Source organism: Xenopus laevis, chromosome 2S (genome assembly GCF_017654675.1).
Source record: "Xenopus laevis strain J_2021 chromosome 2S, Xenopus_laevis_v10.1, whole genome shotgun sequence".
NCBI classification, from domain to species: Eukaryota; Metazoa; Chordata; class Amphibia; order Anura; family Pipidae; genus Xenopus; species Xenopus laevis.
The window spans coordinates 117,150,025-117,163,116 of NC_054374.1; the positions used below are offsets into that span (position 1 = coordinate 117,150,025).

At 36.9% G+C, this 13,092-nt stretch overlaps 1 protein-coding gene across 24 annotated transcripts in view; it reads left to right on the forward strand.

The window, feature by feature from the left end:
* Window positions 1-13,092, forward strand: part of mycbp2.S (MYC binding protein 2, E3 ubiquitin protein ligase S homeolog) — a 142,950-nt gene that overhangs the window by 71,864 nt on the left and 57,994 nt on the right. For all 24 annotated transcript variants that reach the window (XM_041584309.1, XM_041584318.1, XM_041584313.1 and 21 more), the window contains 13 exons: window positions 218-396; window positions 1,436-1,578; window positions 2,380-2,480; window positions 3,300-3,515; window positions 3,600-3,822; window positions 4,708-4,826; window positions 6,284-6,371; window positions 7,605-7,654; window positions 8,922-9,094; window positions 9,569-9,713; window positions 10,516-10,728; window positions 12,106-12,161; window positions 12,771-12,886. In XM_041584309.1, the coding sequence (XP_041440243.1) occupies window positions 218-396; window positions 1,436-1,578; window positions 2,380-2,480; window positions 3,300-3,515; window positions 3,600-3,822; window positions 4,708-4,826; window positions 6,284-6,371; window positions 7,605-7,654; window positions 8,922-9,094; window positions 9,569-9,713; window positions 10,516-10,728; window positions 12,106-12,161; window positions 12,771-12,886 (1,822 nt within the window). The remainder of the gene's footprint in view (window positions 1-217; window positions 397-1,435; window positions 1,579-2,379; window positions 2,481-3,299; window positions 3,516-3,599; window positions 3,823-4,707; window positions 4,827-6,283; window positions 6,372-7,604; window positions 7,655-8,921; window positions 9,095-9,568; window positions 9,714-10,515; window positions 10,729-12,105; window positions 12,162-12,770; window positions 12,887-13,092) is intronic.

Consider the following 13,092-nt stretch of genomic DNA (forward strand, 5'->3'; position numbering starts at 1 on the left):
TAAATCTGGTTTACTAGAACAATAAAATGAGTTTTAATCAATGCTTTCTATTTCATTTGCTATTTAAATTGTCTTTATTTAAAAAAAATGGTCTCCTGATTCATGTGCTCAAGTACTTTTTATCCTCTACATCAAATTCCAGTTGTCCTTGTCGATAATGAAAGTAGCAAATTATGAATGTAGCCTAATGATTTGACTCTGATCATCTTTTTTTCAGGAGAATATGAAATATGCAGTCCGTCTCCGTAATTATGGGAGTCGTACAGCTAATGGTGATGGAGGAATTACCACAGTGCAGTGTTCTGATAATGTAACCTTCACCTTTAGCTCCTGTAGTTTAAGCAGTAATGGCACAAATCAAACTCGTGGGCAAATTGCTCAAGTATTATACTACAGGTTAGTGTAATAAATGGTAACCTTTTACATTGATTGTGTGCCTATTAATTGTAATATGAAAAAGGGAATTCTCAAATGTATCTCTTGTGTACTAATTGATGCACATTAAGATGTTTGGGAAAACAAGAAGGTATACATTTGTTATTTGTAAACCAAACCTTGTGGCTAGAACCCTAACTAGCCACTACCCCTGCCTGGGATCTCCTTACAGACATATGTAAACTTTACTGTAGATCACTGTACCATTGCAGGAGTGTTAATTAGGTGGAGGTGCCACTGCTGCTGAACAATACTATATCAGCAGCTCAGTCATAGTTTCAGAATATTCATAACTGCAAATTGTTTAAATATGGGCTTCTTCCAAAATCTCTCCTAAATTTACCTTTAGCTTGGGCCCCCAAGCCAGATTTTCAGGCCTCCTTAGAAGACAGCCCCACTGGAAACACCACCTCAGAGTTGCTTGTTAGTGACTGGAAAAACAATAGAAACAGGTAACTTTTCAATCTGCCCAGGCAACAGGTTTCTGAAGCCATAATCAATTTAATTAAGGACCATTAATCATAGTTCCAGAATATTCATAACTGCAAATTGTTTGAATATGGGCTTTTTCCCAAAATCTCTTCTAATTGACCTTTAATTTGGGCCCCCAAACCAGAGTTTTGGGCCTCCTTAGAAGACCGCTCAACTGGAAACACCACCTCAGAGTTTCTTGTTATTGGCTTGAAAAACAATAGAAACAGGTAACTTTTCAATCTGCCCAGGCAACGGGTTTCTGGAGCAGTAAATAATAACTTACTTAAGGACCAGTGATCATGCTTTAGGACAAATACATTAAATTATATAATTATAAAATGCCACATGCAGGAAGAAAAAGTGGCTGTGTTGACAAGAAACCAACCTGTTTGGCTTCTAAACATTACGCATTTGACAGTAGCTCTGTGTTCAGTATAATGGCCAGTGCATTAGATACTTGATAAACTAATCTTGTCATATCTTCCCATGCAATTGTATTTGTGGTTATTTCTTTTGCACATTGTAGGAGTGAATTTGATGGAGATCTGCAATCACAGCTCCTGAGTAAAGCAAATGAAGAAGACAAAAACTGCAGCAGAGCACTTGCTGTTGTAAATGCAGTTACACGGGCTGCCAAAGACCTTCTGCACAGAGCACTTGCAGTTGATGGTAAAAAACTTTCTTGGATTAGGGGATTTGATAACTAAACATTTGTCACTAAAGACTGCTATGAGCTTGTCAGACCCACTTGCACAGTAACATTTAAATAACATTCTTGTCACTACAAGACATTAGCCATAGGGATTGAATCAAAATCCACTAAATACAAAGTATTCAACCATATCGAGAACCTACAAAAATGGCTAGTATTTGGTCCGAACCCAAGACACAACACATACTGTTGAAACACTAGCTTTATTACAGGTATAAAAATGGCACCATTTAAGTGTATACATTAACTATCTCTGGAGTCGCATCCTGTGTCAATTTAGTTTCGATACTACTAATCAGTCCTTTAAAATAACACATCATTTATTACTGCCACTATAAGCATTTCTGACTTCATTGTCTGCTTTTTTCCTTCCCTTTGCCAATAAAGCAGCCAAGAACCCAACTCACTTTTCTGTGCGATATCCTATAAGTTCTCTCCCTTGTTCTGTCTTTGTCCTTTAATCCCTCTGCTCTCCTCCCAAACTTTATATATCAGTCTTGTGTAATAATCTTCATGCTGCTGAATGGTTGAGCGGCGTATCATTCCATTTCACACTTTGACATGACATTTATTGCATGGCCAGGACTGAAGCACCACATAATGGCATACAGCTTGCAAATATGAAAAAAAAAATTGCTGTTCTTTACACATGTCTGTTTCTTCAAGTTTTCAGACTTATTCGTAAGAAAAAACACTTCTCTTTTACTTTAGAAATTTGTTTGAGTTGACCTAAAACAGTTTTTTTTCCCTTTTATTAGCTGAAGACATTCCTGAATTGCTTAGTTCTTCAAGTTTGTTTTCTATGCTGCTACCTCTGCTGATCGCATACATTGGACCTGTAGCAGCTGCTATTCCAAAGGTAGAAAACAGTGGCTATCTGTGTTAAACTAATTCCTGGTACACGTATGTCGATGTTTATTTTCTGTGCTGGTTTTTTTTTATTTATGTGAAGTGAATTTGTCAGCATTCTAGTTTGAATTGCAATTGTTAGCTAGATAGTTGGTATTCCGGGCATACATAGTGGTGGCCTTCCCCCTCCTATTGTTCTGCAACCAATAGGGTATTTTCAGTGTTATGTTAGGATAACTTTAGAAACATAATTCTGTTTTTTTTTAACAAACATATATAATTTTACAAACTAAAAGGATATCTCTTTGTGCTACCTGGGAACAGTTATCCAGCCCCTTAAACTCAGTTTAATGCAACTACCCCCAGGCCTTGTTCCATTGGAAAGTAATTGATTCTTTGACTTGAATTCCCTCTGTTCTCTAGAAGATCTGTACACCAATCACTATTTAAATCAGAGAATCCATCATTTCACAATGGAACAAGCTGAGGGAGTTGTTGTATTACACTATATGCCTAAAGGGGGGGAGGTCCCATTGAGCACACAAACTGAGGTGGTTTCCTTTCGATCTCTGGAATAAGCTAGGTCTGTCTTTATAAGTAAATAAAGAAAATTCGGAATGTTCAGATAGCGAAAGAGAGATGATAGATAGATATTCACAATTCAAATAGATTTCATAAACTTTGAACTGTGACGAAATGCCAAGAGCATTAATTGACCCTTTATAAATACAGAGACCCTCTGTTTTGCCTTACCAGCTACATGCAACATTTTTATATATAATTATGTATGTGTATGAAAATAATTTTTGGTTGTTTTTTTTTCTATTAGGCTGCTATTGAAGTTTTTGGTTTGGTCCAACAGTTGCTCCCATCAGTAGCTATTCTGAATCAGAAATATGCACCTCCTGTTTTCAACCCCAATCAATCTACTGACAGCACTACTGGAAATCAGCCTGAGCAGCTGTCTGCATGTACCACTTCTAGTCACTATGCAGTTCTTGAAAGTGAGCACCCTTATAAACCAGCCAGTGTAATGCAATTTAAGGTAAGACAATGAATATAAACTGAAGAGTCTGGCCCTTTTGTTAAGCAAAAGAGCACTAGTGTTATGTGGTATATTGCATTGCAGGTAGCATTTCCTGAATGTGTTCAGTGGATATCAGTGGAGTTTGACCCGCAATGTGGTACTGCTCAGCCTGAGGATGTTCTGCGTCTCATGATTCCTGGCAAAAACGTTCACACATCTGGTTTTGGATCAAAGTCTTCTGTTCATGAAAGCATTAATGCTTGGGTTGAAATTAAGACATTTTCAGGCTCCTCTGGGTGGCCTACTGCAGTCTTGATTTTACCAGGTAATTTTTTTTTCTTGACCCTTTGCTAATACAGTATATAGCCAGCCTGTGAAATAGAAAAATTCAGCCAAGTTTCTCTTAATTATCATTTGCATAATACTTATATAAAACTGTGGGCAACACACTATAAAGTATATCATTATAGACCTCCAACTTCAGTCACAAGCAACACCAGAAATTGTTTCCAATATTTTTTTGAAATTGTTCTACCTATAGCTAACCAATATTCCACCATTTGTCACTTGCAATAAGTCCTGGTTTGTGCAAATTATTAGTCAATCCTGTAATACACACTTCTGAAGGAGTGGGATGCAAGATAGTTTTATACAACTACTGTGACTGTGGTTGAAACACTCCTTTAATCAACAGGTTTACAATTATCCCATAGTAAAGTTGTTCTATCCAGAGACATGACTCACATTGTAGCTTCATTAATCTGGTCCAATGAATACACCCTTGCTCAAAAGCATAGCTGTTACTGTGTCTCGATGCCAGTAATGTACAATGTAATATCTGCAACTTGGGAAGCTTCTTGTGTCTTGCAAAACTGAGCATACAACATACTGATTTTGTTTCCTTTGATGTTTTGATCAAACGTAGTTAAACAAGACATAAAGGTGAATGAAAAGTGGGCTTCCCTTATGTTCCAGGACAAGCTGTATTTCTCAAAATTGACTCAAATACAAATAATTCAGGCTATGGGATTGACAAAATTAACTATGATCTAAAGGTCGCTTTGTGGCAGAGGGTTTTACTTTTACAAGTGCATCACAGTATTTATAAGTAGTTGACAATCATTTTCTTGTAGAAATATTACTTTCTTAAATATAAGCAAATAAGCCATGTCCTAATGATAATCCATTAATGACATTATTTAATTTCTAGGAAACGAAGCCCTGTTTTCTCTAGAAACTGCCTCGGATTATGTAAAGGATGAAAAGGCCTCCTTCTATGGCTTCAAGTGCTTTGCTATTGGATATGAATACAGCCCAACGTCTGATGAGGTTGGTTTCCTACTAATTACCTTTTAAGTACTTCGGTAACAGAGAAAAGATCACATAGGACCTTTAAAGTGGACCCGTCCTCCAAAAAAATTATTCAAAATCCTATCTTATCACATTAGTCAAGCAAAATGAACTTTAATTACACTGTATAAATTATTTGAATCTTGTTTCCTTCAGAGTGGAAACTCATAATTATAACAAGCAGGCAGGAGCCATTTTGTGCACACTGTTATTAAGGCAAGCCTTGCATCATCTCAGAATATTGTTTCTGCACCAGAATGGGGGACCTGATGTCCATCCTCATGCCCTGGTTACACAATTAAACGGTGAAGAGAACGGGGGAATGTGTGGAGAGCAGTGACATCTAGGAAGTGCTGAATGGAAAGTGAAAGCAATGGTCTGCCCCGCCTCTATGCCTAGGCATAGAGGCGGGGCAGACAATATTTGATTGACAGCTGAGATTTTTAAATGAGTTTACAACAGCTATGAATGCTTTAATAAAAAATAGAAATTGGATTTCATGTTTAATTTGAAAAGGACTTTTATTATACAGATTTTTGTGTCTGGGTGACGGGTCCACTTTAACCCCCTCGGTGAGCACAAATGACTCTCCTAAGGTTAAAACAGCAGTGTATGTCACTGTGACTTTTCATGTTAATTTAACATCTGTATACCAGTGATGTATTTGAAAAAAAGATGTTTTTTATTTCATGCATTTTGTTTTGCTTCCATGAGAGTACTGTATGAGTGGACATTCTACATGCCTTTGCTTGTTGATTTATGAACATGCTCAGTTCTTCTCAGCTCAGATTACTAAACACATGCCAATAAACCTGCAACACAGATAAGGCATTACTGTTTGTGCTTGATACATGTATGTATGGGATTAAGTCACTTGTTCCACTATAGGGGAACAATTGGTGTCTGTGGGAGCTAATTTAAACAGCTTGCCTCCATTTGGAATTGTTCAAATACTTCCAGGCATCACAGGGACACCCATGTGTAATATTCAGATAAATAAATAAAGACATTAAACAGAGTTTATTTTTATTGAAATACATTTAGGGTAAGGTCACACTGGGCATTTTGGGGAGATTTAGTCTCCTGGCAACTAATTGCCTCATCTTTGCGGCGTCCAATCTCCCCGAACGCCTTCCCTCACTCTTGCGCTGGCTAAAATGAAAAATCGCAGGTGCTAAGCACACGCGGCGATTCGTTTTCCGAAGTTGCCTTACAAACTTTGGAAAACGAATCGCCGCGTGTGCTTATTTTTCAGCCATCTCCTTAATGGAGTCGCTTGAAAAAGGACTATAGATCTCCTTTACTTGTAGTGGTGATCATTACACTGCAAACTGCCTGGATTGCTTTCCCATAAGCTTTGAATGGTAAGCACCCTTGAGACTTTGGATAAACCTGCCTTACAAGCATGTCTATGTAATGATGCTGCTTTGTTTCAGGGCATCATTCAGTTAGAAAAGGAACTGGCCAACCTAGGGGGAACATGTGCTGCTGCTTTAATGAAGAAAGATCTTGCTCTTCCTGTTGGTAAGTCAAGACACACCTTGTACATATGCACTGCTGAATCTTTTCTAGGATGGATATTCATGTTTACAATTATTACCAATTAACTAGCATTTATGTTGTATTAGACTTGAAGATTTAAATTAGCTTTTATAGATTTTCAATATATACATATATAATATGATTGCTTTAGATTACATTATACAGTAACAAAGTATTGTCTTGTCAAAGTATTGACCTATTTTATCAATAAGATCATACACTGAAGTGTTGCTTTCTGAGATATTTTCTATTAAAAGCATTGGATCCCCACTTTAAAAAAAAAAAAAAATATTTAGGAAATTAAAACAATAGGTACGTGTTCTATGATCAGAACTCATCCTGAAAAAGAAGTATAATATACCTTCAAAACCATTCTTACCGAGGTCAATTAGATGTGAGTAGAATCACTTAGGGGCAAATTCACTAAGCGCCGAAGCTCCTAACGCTAGCGTCAATTCGCTAGCGTTGGGCATTTTCGTTACTTCGCAAATTCACTAACGGACGCTGGCATGAATTCACTAGTGTTACTTCGCACCCTTACGCCTGTCGAATTTTCGCTACGGTCGTAACTACGCAAATTCAATAACGCGCGCAGTGTACTGAACGCTACCTTTTACGCTAGACTTCCTTCGCCACCTCAGACCAGGCGAAGCGCAATAGAGTAGATAGGGATTGCTGCAAAAAAAGTTCAAATTTTTTTTAAGTCCCAAAAAACGCTAACGTTTTTTCTATATTATGGGTGATAGGCTGAAAAAGATCGAAAAAATTTCCCCCCTACATTTCCTAACTCATGGCAACTTAACTATACAGTGGGCACATGTGTAGGGCAAAAAAAAAAAAATGTATTTGATGTTTTGAAGGTTTCCCAGGCATTTGTAGTGATTCTACGTATTCCTCCATTGAAATTTGAATTTGGCGCCGTATGCAAATTAACCATCGCTAGCGTAACTTCGCTTCGCTAAGTTAATCAACGCTAGTGCAACTTCGCAACCTTACGCTACCCCTGTGCTTAACTTCGGATTTTAGTGAATTTGCGGAGCGCTGGCGAAACTACGCCTGGCGAAGTTACGCCTGGCGCAACTACGAATCTTAGTGAATTTGCCCCTTAGCATCTTTTCTTTTGTTATGTAAAGTGCCATTCTAAAAAGTTTGGAATTACCTCTTTCTTTTCCCCTTTGCATGGAAAAACTCGTAGGTTTTATTTTATATTCATAGGAAATGAACTGGAGGAAGATCTGGAAATTGTTGAAGAGGCAGCACTGCAGGTGAGTTCTGTTTATTGAAAGCTATTTGTTGCATTGTATGAAGCGGTTTATAAGTAAATATAATGCATATGAAAACTGTTGAGTGGTAAATCTGTTTTAGAAAATGTTTGTTGATGTAAAGTAACCACAATAAATGTATTGCACAATTCATTATATATTTAAAAATGTATTTGGTTGAAATATTTATTACAGCCTTATGCAAAGCCTTTTCTTTTTACCCAAGATGAAGCAAGGAAATCTCTTAATCAATAGCTTTGCATTTGTACCGAGGATGTGCCAGTTATGCATTTGGCTGTAGCGAGGTTTATGTGAAATGAGTACATAAGTTACATAGTTGAGTTGGTTAAAAAGGGAGAAAACTATTGTTGTAGAGCAATAGGAATAAGCTCTGAAATAATAAAAGTAACATATTGCTCCAAATATCCACAAGTATATTTTGGTTTATTTAATATAGTTCACAGTATGTTAACATTGTTTTGGAAAGGACTTCCTGCAGTGTCAATCTCCCAGCAACATTATCCCCACCCATGGGTATGCCCCCTCACAAAACAAACCTCAAAATGCTTGCAGCTATTTTGATTCCATACTTGCAAAATAAAGCTAAACAAGAGAAACTTCTTGTACTGCAGCTCAAATAAGTCACTGATGGCGTGCAGCACTATCCCAAATTAGAATCAACAAAAAGCGTTTGTAGGGCAGAAAGCATAAAGCTATATAGGCAAAATATAACCTTTTTAACTGGCGCAGTAGGTGAAGCTACGTACATTATTGTAAATAAAATGGTACATAATATAGCCAAGCACACTATTTTATCTTTTGGACAGTTCACTTAGCAAGTAGATCTTTAGAGTAATCAATCACATTGGAAGATGTGCAGCATTTATACAATCAACCATTTCCACAGTCCAATGCTTTCCTTGGCTGAGGTGATATTCTGCATAGCCTAGTCAATATCTGAACAAGTTGCAAGTTTGCTTAATGGTCTACTCATTATCAAGACGAAGGCACATTTTTCTATATTTGTAAACAAGAGAGCACTTGATAAAAGAGGTTGTACCTCCGAAACATTGTGTGGAGATCTAAATAAATCACTTATTGCTGATTTCTGTGCCATCTGACTTTTTATTCTATATGGAATACTGGAACCTATTTAAGCAGCAAGGTTTCTGGATAGAGCACCACGATACGGTAGCCGCAGTCTTTTGAACTGTTGTATATTTGTAAACAATCCTTTTTAGTAGAATTACTTTAACACATTTTTCCATAGGTGTGTAAAACACATTCTGGAATCTTAGGGAAGGGTTTGGCTCTTTCTCATTCTCCAACCATTTTGGAGGCCTTGGAAGGAAATCTTCCCCTGCAAATTCAAAGCAACGAGCAATCGTTTCTCGAGGATTTCATAACCTGCGTGCCTGGATCAAGTGGTGGACGATTAGCAAGGTACTGTCTATTTCGCCATCATCTTATAGAGAGTTGGCTTGGAAGTTAAAGCAATTGGAAGTCAATGATTCTTCCTTTGTTCCAAAGTATGCTATGATAATTATTGAAGATAAATAAATAATTAAAACCACCTAAAGTAAATTATTATATTCTTTCAATAACTAAAAGTCAGATTTTACTAATCTGGTCAGCGTCCTCCTTCAAATTTTCGATTACTCTCTCTGCACTTCTGGCAGCTTCGGAAAACGAAGTGCTCCCAGTGCCATCCCGCCGGCGATTCAGATTCTAGCCTTCGGGAAGGCTTTTCGGGGGGTTTAGTCGCCCCCCAAAGAAGAGGTGATTTTGTCACCAGGCGACTAAATCCCCTGACAAAAACAGTTCAACAAGCATTATGCAAAAGCCTATTTTCTTTACTCAATATTTGGTAATCTCAATTTATGTAATCACATGTTAAAATTATTTTTATTTTATAAGGTGGCTTCAACCAGACTCTTATGCCGATCCTCAGAAAACTTCACTGATCCTTAATAAAGATGATGTCAGATGTGGCTGGCCCACTACCATAACTGTACAGACAAAGGATCAGTATGGAGATGTAGTACATGTTCCTAACATGAAGGTATTCTCAAGAATATTAATTCTGTATAACCTGGGCTGGGTCGTATTTTTATTTGTGTGTTTGTGTATTTTATACATAAATATGCAATTGAACTACTAGGTGTCTTATAATATCATCATAAGTTTGAGTGATTTGTGAAACTCCTCTAATATCCTCATACTTTACAACAGGGATTCGTTATCTGTTATAATACACAAGTTTTAGTGAGTCATGTGACCAAAATTTTTAAGTTGACTTAAAGTATGATTGTTCAAATTAGGGCAATACAACCAGCGTTGTTTCTGACTGCTCCCGCAATGCAACACTAGTGCGGAGATCGCAATTGCACTCTCTCGCACTTGTAAAGCCGAATTTCCAGTTTAAAAACTGGAATTTCATCTTTTAAAGTTACCAGAAGCGGCATTTTGCCGATAACCCATGCATTCTAGAAATTCCAGAACTATAGTTTTGAAAAGTATCGATGTGCTCTTTGTAACATGTTTACTTATAGTTTAGGATTATTACATTTAACCGTGATTTCCATTGCATGGATTTGGGCAGTTTAATTACAGTGATTACACTGATTTATTACAGTATTATAACTAAGAAAAAAAAAACAATTGCTTAAAAAAGAAAAACGTTTGGGACAAAGCATTTTCCGCTTTTGGATTTTTTTTGGATGAGGGGTTTTCATATCTGTATTTATAGAGTTATCAGTTTTATTAGAGAAATATATATGTTTATAATAAGTTAGAAAAATATAAGAAATCTAAATGTAAACAATAAGTTAAATGGATCTCTTGCTTCCCCTTTACACTGGCAGGTTGAAGTTAAAGCTGTCCCTGTATCACAGAAAAAGACTTCCCTACAGCAAGAGCAAGTAAAGAAGTTTCCCCGTATACCTGGAAGCCCATCTACTGCAAATAATTCAGGCACAGATATGACATTTGGTGGCCTTCCTTCACCTAAACTTGACGCTTCCTATGAACCAATGATCGTGAAGGAAGCTTGTTACATTGCCATTACTATGATGAAGGTAGTTATGTGTATTTATTACATAGATGTTTATCATATTGTACCTTAGCCTTTCCTTTTTTTTAAAGGTTCATGTAGATTTATTAGCACACATGTCAGTAGTTTTAGTAGTACAGTTACACTGAAATACATAACAGAAACAAAAGAAATAGTTAAGCATAATTTGCATGTACAGTGGTGGGAGGTCAGACTTGCGCCAGGGACCCCAATTCTTTTAAATTATGGCCCCACACTCTGGGGCCGATTCACTAACTTCGAGTGAAGGATTCGAAGGTAAAAAACTTCGAATTTCGAAGGTTTTTTTGGGCTACTTCGACCATTGAATGGGCTACTTCGACCTTCGACTACGACTTCGAATCGAAGGATTCGAACTAAAAATCGTTCGACTATTCGACCATTCGATAGTCGAAGTACTGTCTCTTTAAAAAAAACTTCGACCCCCTAGTTCGGCAGCTAAAAGCTACCGAAGTCAATGTTAGCCTATGGGGAAGGTCCCCATAGGCTTGGCTAACCTTTTTTTGATCGAAGGATATTCCTTCGATCGAAGGAATTATCCTTCGAATCGTTCGATCGAACTATCTGCGCTAAATCCTTAGACTTCGATATTCGAAGTCGAACGATTTTAATTCCTAGTCGAATATCGAGGGTTAATTAACCCTCGATATTCGACCCTTAGTGAATCGGCCCCTTTGTGTCTCTGTAATTCTTCTTGATCAAATGTACAGCATCATCCACCAACTGCCTCTAGCCCAGTGTAGGGGAGATGGCACCCATGTATCTTATCTAAATTGCCTTTGTGGCATAAAACGTAAGCGATTGAGGTCTAATTCTGGCTGCTGTGGTAGGTAGTATTTTGTCAATTAAGTCTAACATTGTGCTGATCTAACCAACAAAGATTCCAGCGAGTTTAGAAAATATATATGTTGTTAGGTTTGTTGCAACTTTTAAATGCTTCTTGGTCGGTGCTACCTTCAGATTATCAGGTGACTCATCGTGAAATGGAAGCCAAAATTGGAGAAAAAGGAGGATGCACTCATACGATAAATGCGGTGTACAGAAAGCACTTCCAAACATTTTATGGTGCGCAGTACAAAAAGGATCAAACGTTTGGAAGTACTTTTTGTACACCGCATTTATCGTACGAGTGCATCTTCCTTTTTCTCCAATTTTGAGAAAGTTATGAAGGTTTTCTCCCTCTCAGGACTTTTTTGACCACACAAAAGGAAATACCGTATTTAATTGTATTTATTTCGGTCCCTATATTTCACCCAGTTTTTGAGTGTCACTTTGTGATGTATACATTTTTTATGGATTACAATAAATAAATAGAATGGAGGAGGCTTTCATAAGGGTTATTCGTTACTTTTTTTCCCAATAGGCATATGAAAATTACTCATTTGAAGAACTTCGTTATGCTTCACCAATGCCCAAACGGTAAGATGAAAACATTTTTTGCTGATTTTAATCAGTAAAGAAATAAAGCATTCCAGTATAAATATAACTTTTTTTTCATTTTGAGTAGGCAGGAACTGTACATTGATTTTTTTTGTCTGTGTGTTTTTATTCTACAGTGGTTGACTGGACCCCTTTTCTTAACGCCCCTCATTCTTCAATGTACAGATATATGAAAAGTTAAAAATAATATTAGCAAATGGAGAATTTTTAATATTTCTAAGTGGCAATTTTACTTCTTTCTTAAAACTGTTATAAAGGGAACATTCCTTTAAAGTTCTCTCAAACTGTGGCAGTAGGAAGACATTATTGATTTTACTTGCCACTTGTGGAATATAATAAGAAAGGTTGTAGCCAGACTCATACTTATGCAAGCTAATGCATTGCTTTCATGCAAAGTGTACGGTCAGAAGCATCTCTATTTAGTCAGGGATAGGATTCGTTATCCGGAAACTCATTGTCCAGAAATCCCCACGTTACAGGAAGGCCTTCTGTTATAGACTCCATTATAATTGAATAATTTAAACTTTCTAAAAATTATTTCCTGGTAAAAGAAATGGTAGTTTTTAATATTCTATTTTTTTTTTTAAGACCCAGTGAAAATATGTTAATCCGAGTAAACAATGATGGAACCTACTGTGCAAACTGGACTCCTGGAGCTGTTGGGCTTTATACCATTCATGTTACAATTGATGGAATAGAAATTGGTACAGTATTTGATCTGTGTCTTTACTTCATGTGATGTATTTAGCTCAAGCAATAAAAAGAAGTGATTCTTATTTAAATGAATGATGAGGCATGTTTTAAGCAATAGCAGAAATACAAACATTTAGAACTCCAAGCCCTGTGGTTTAGTGTGACAGGCAATATTTTGTATTGTTGTCTGTTGTTATGCTGACACATTTATTCATTT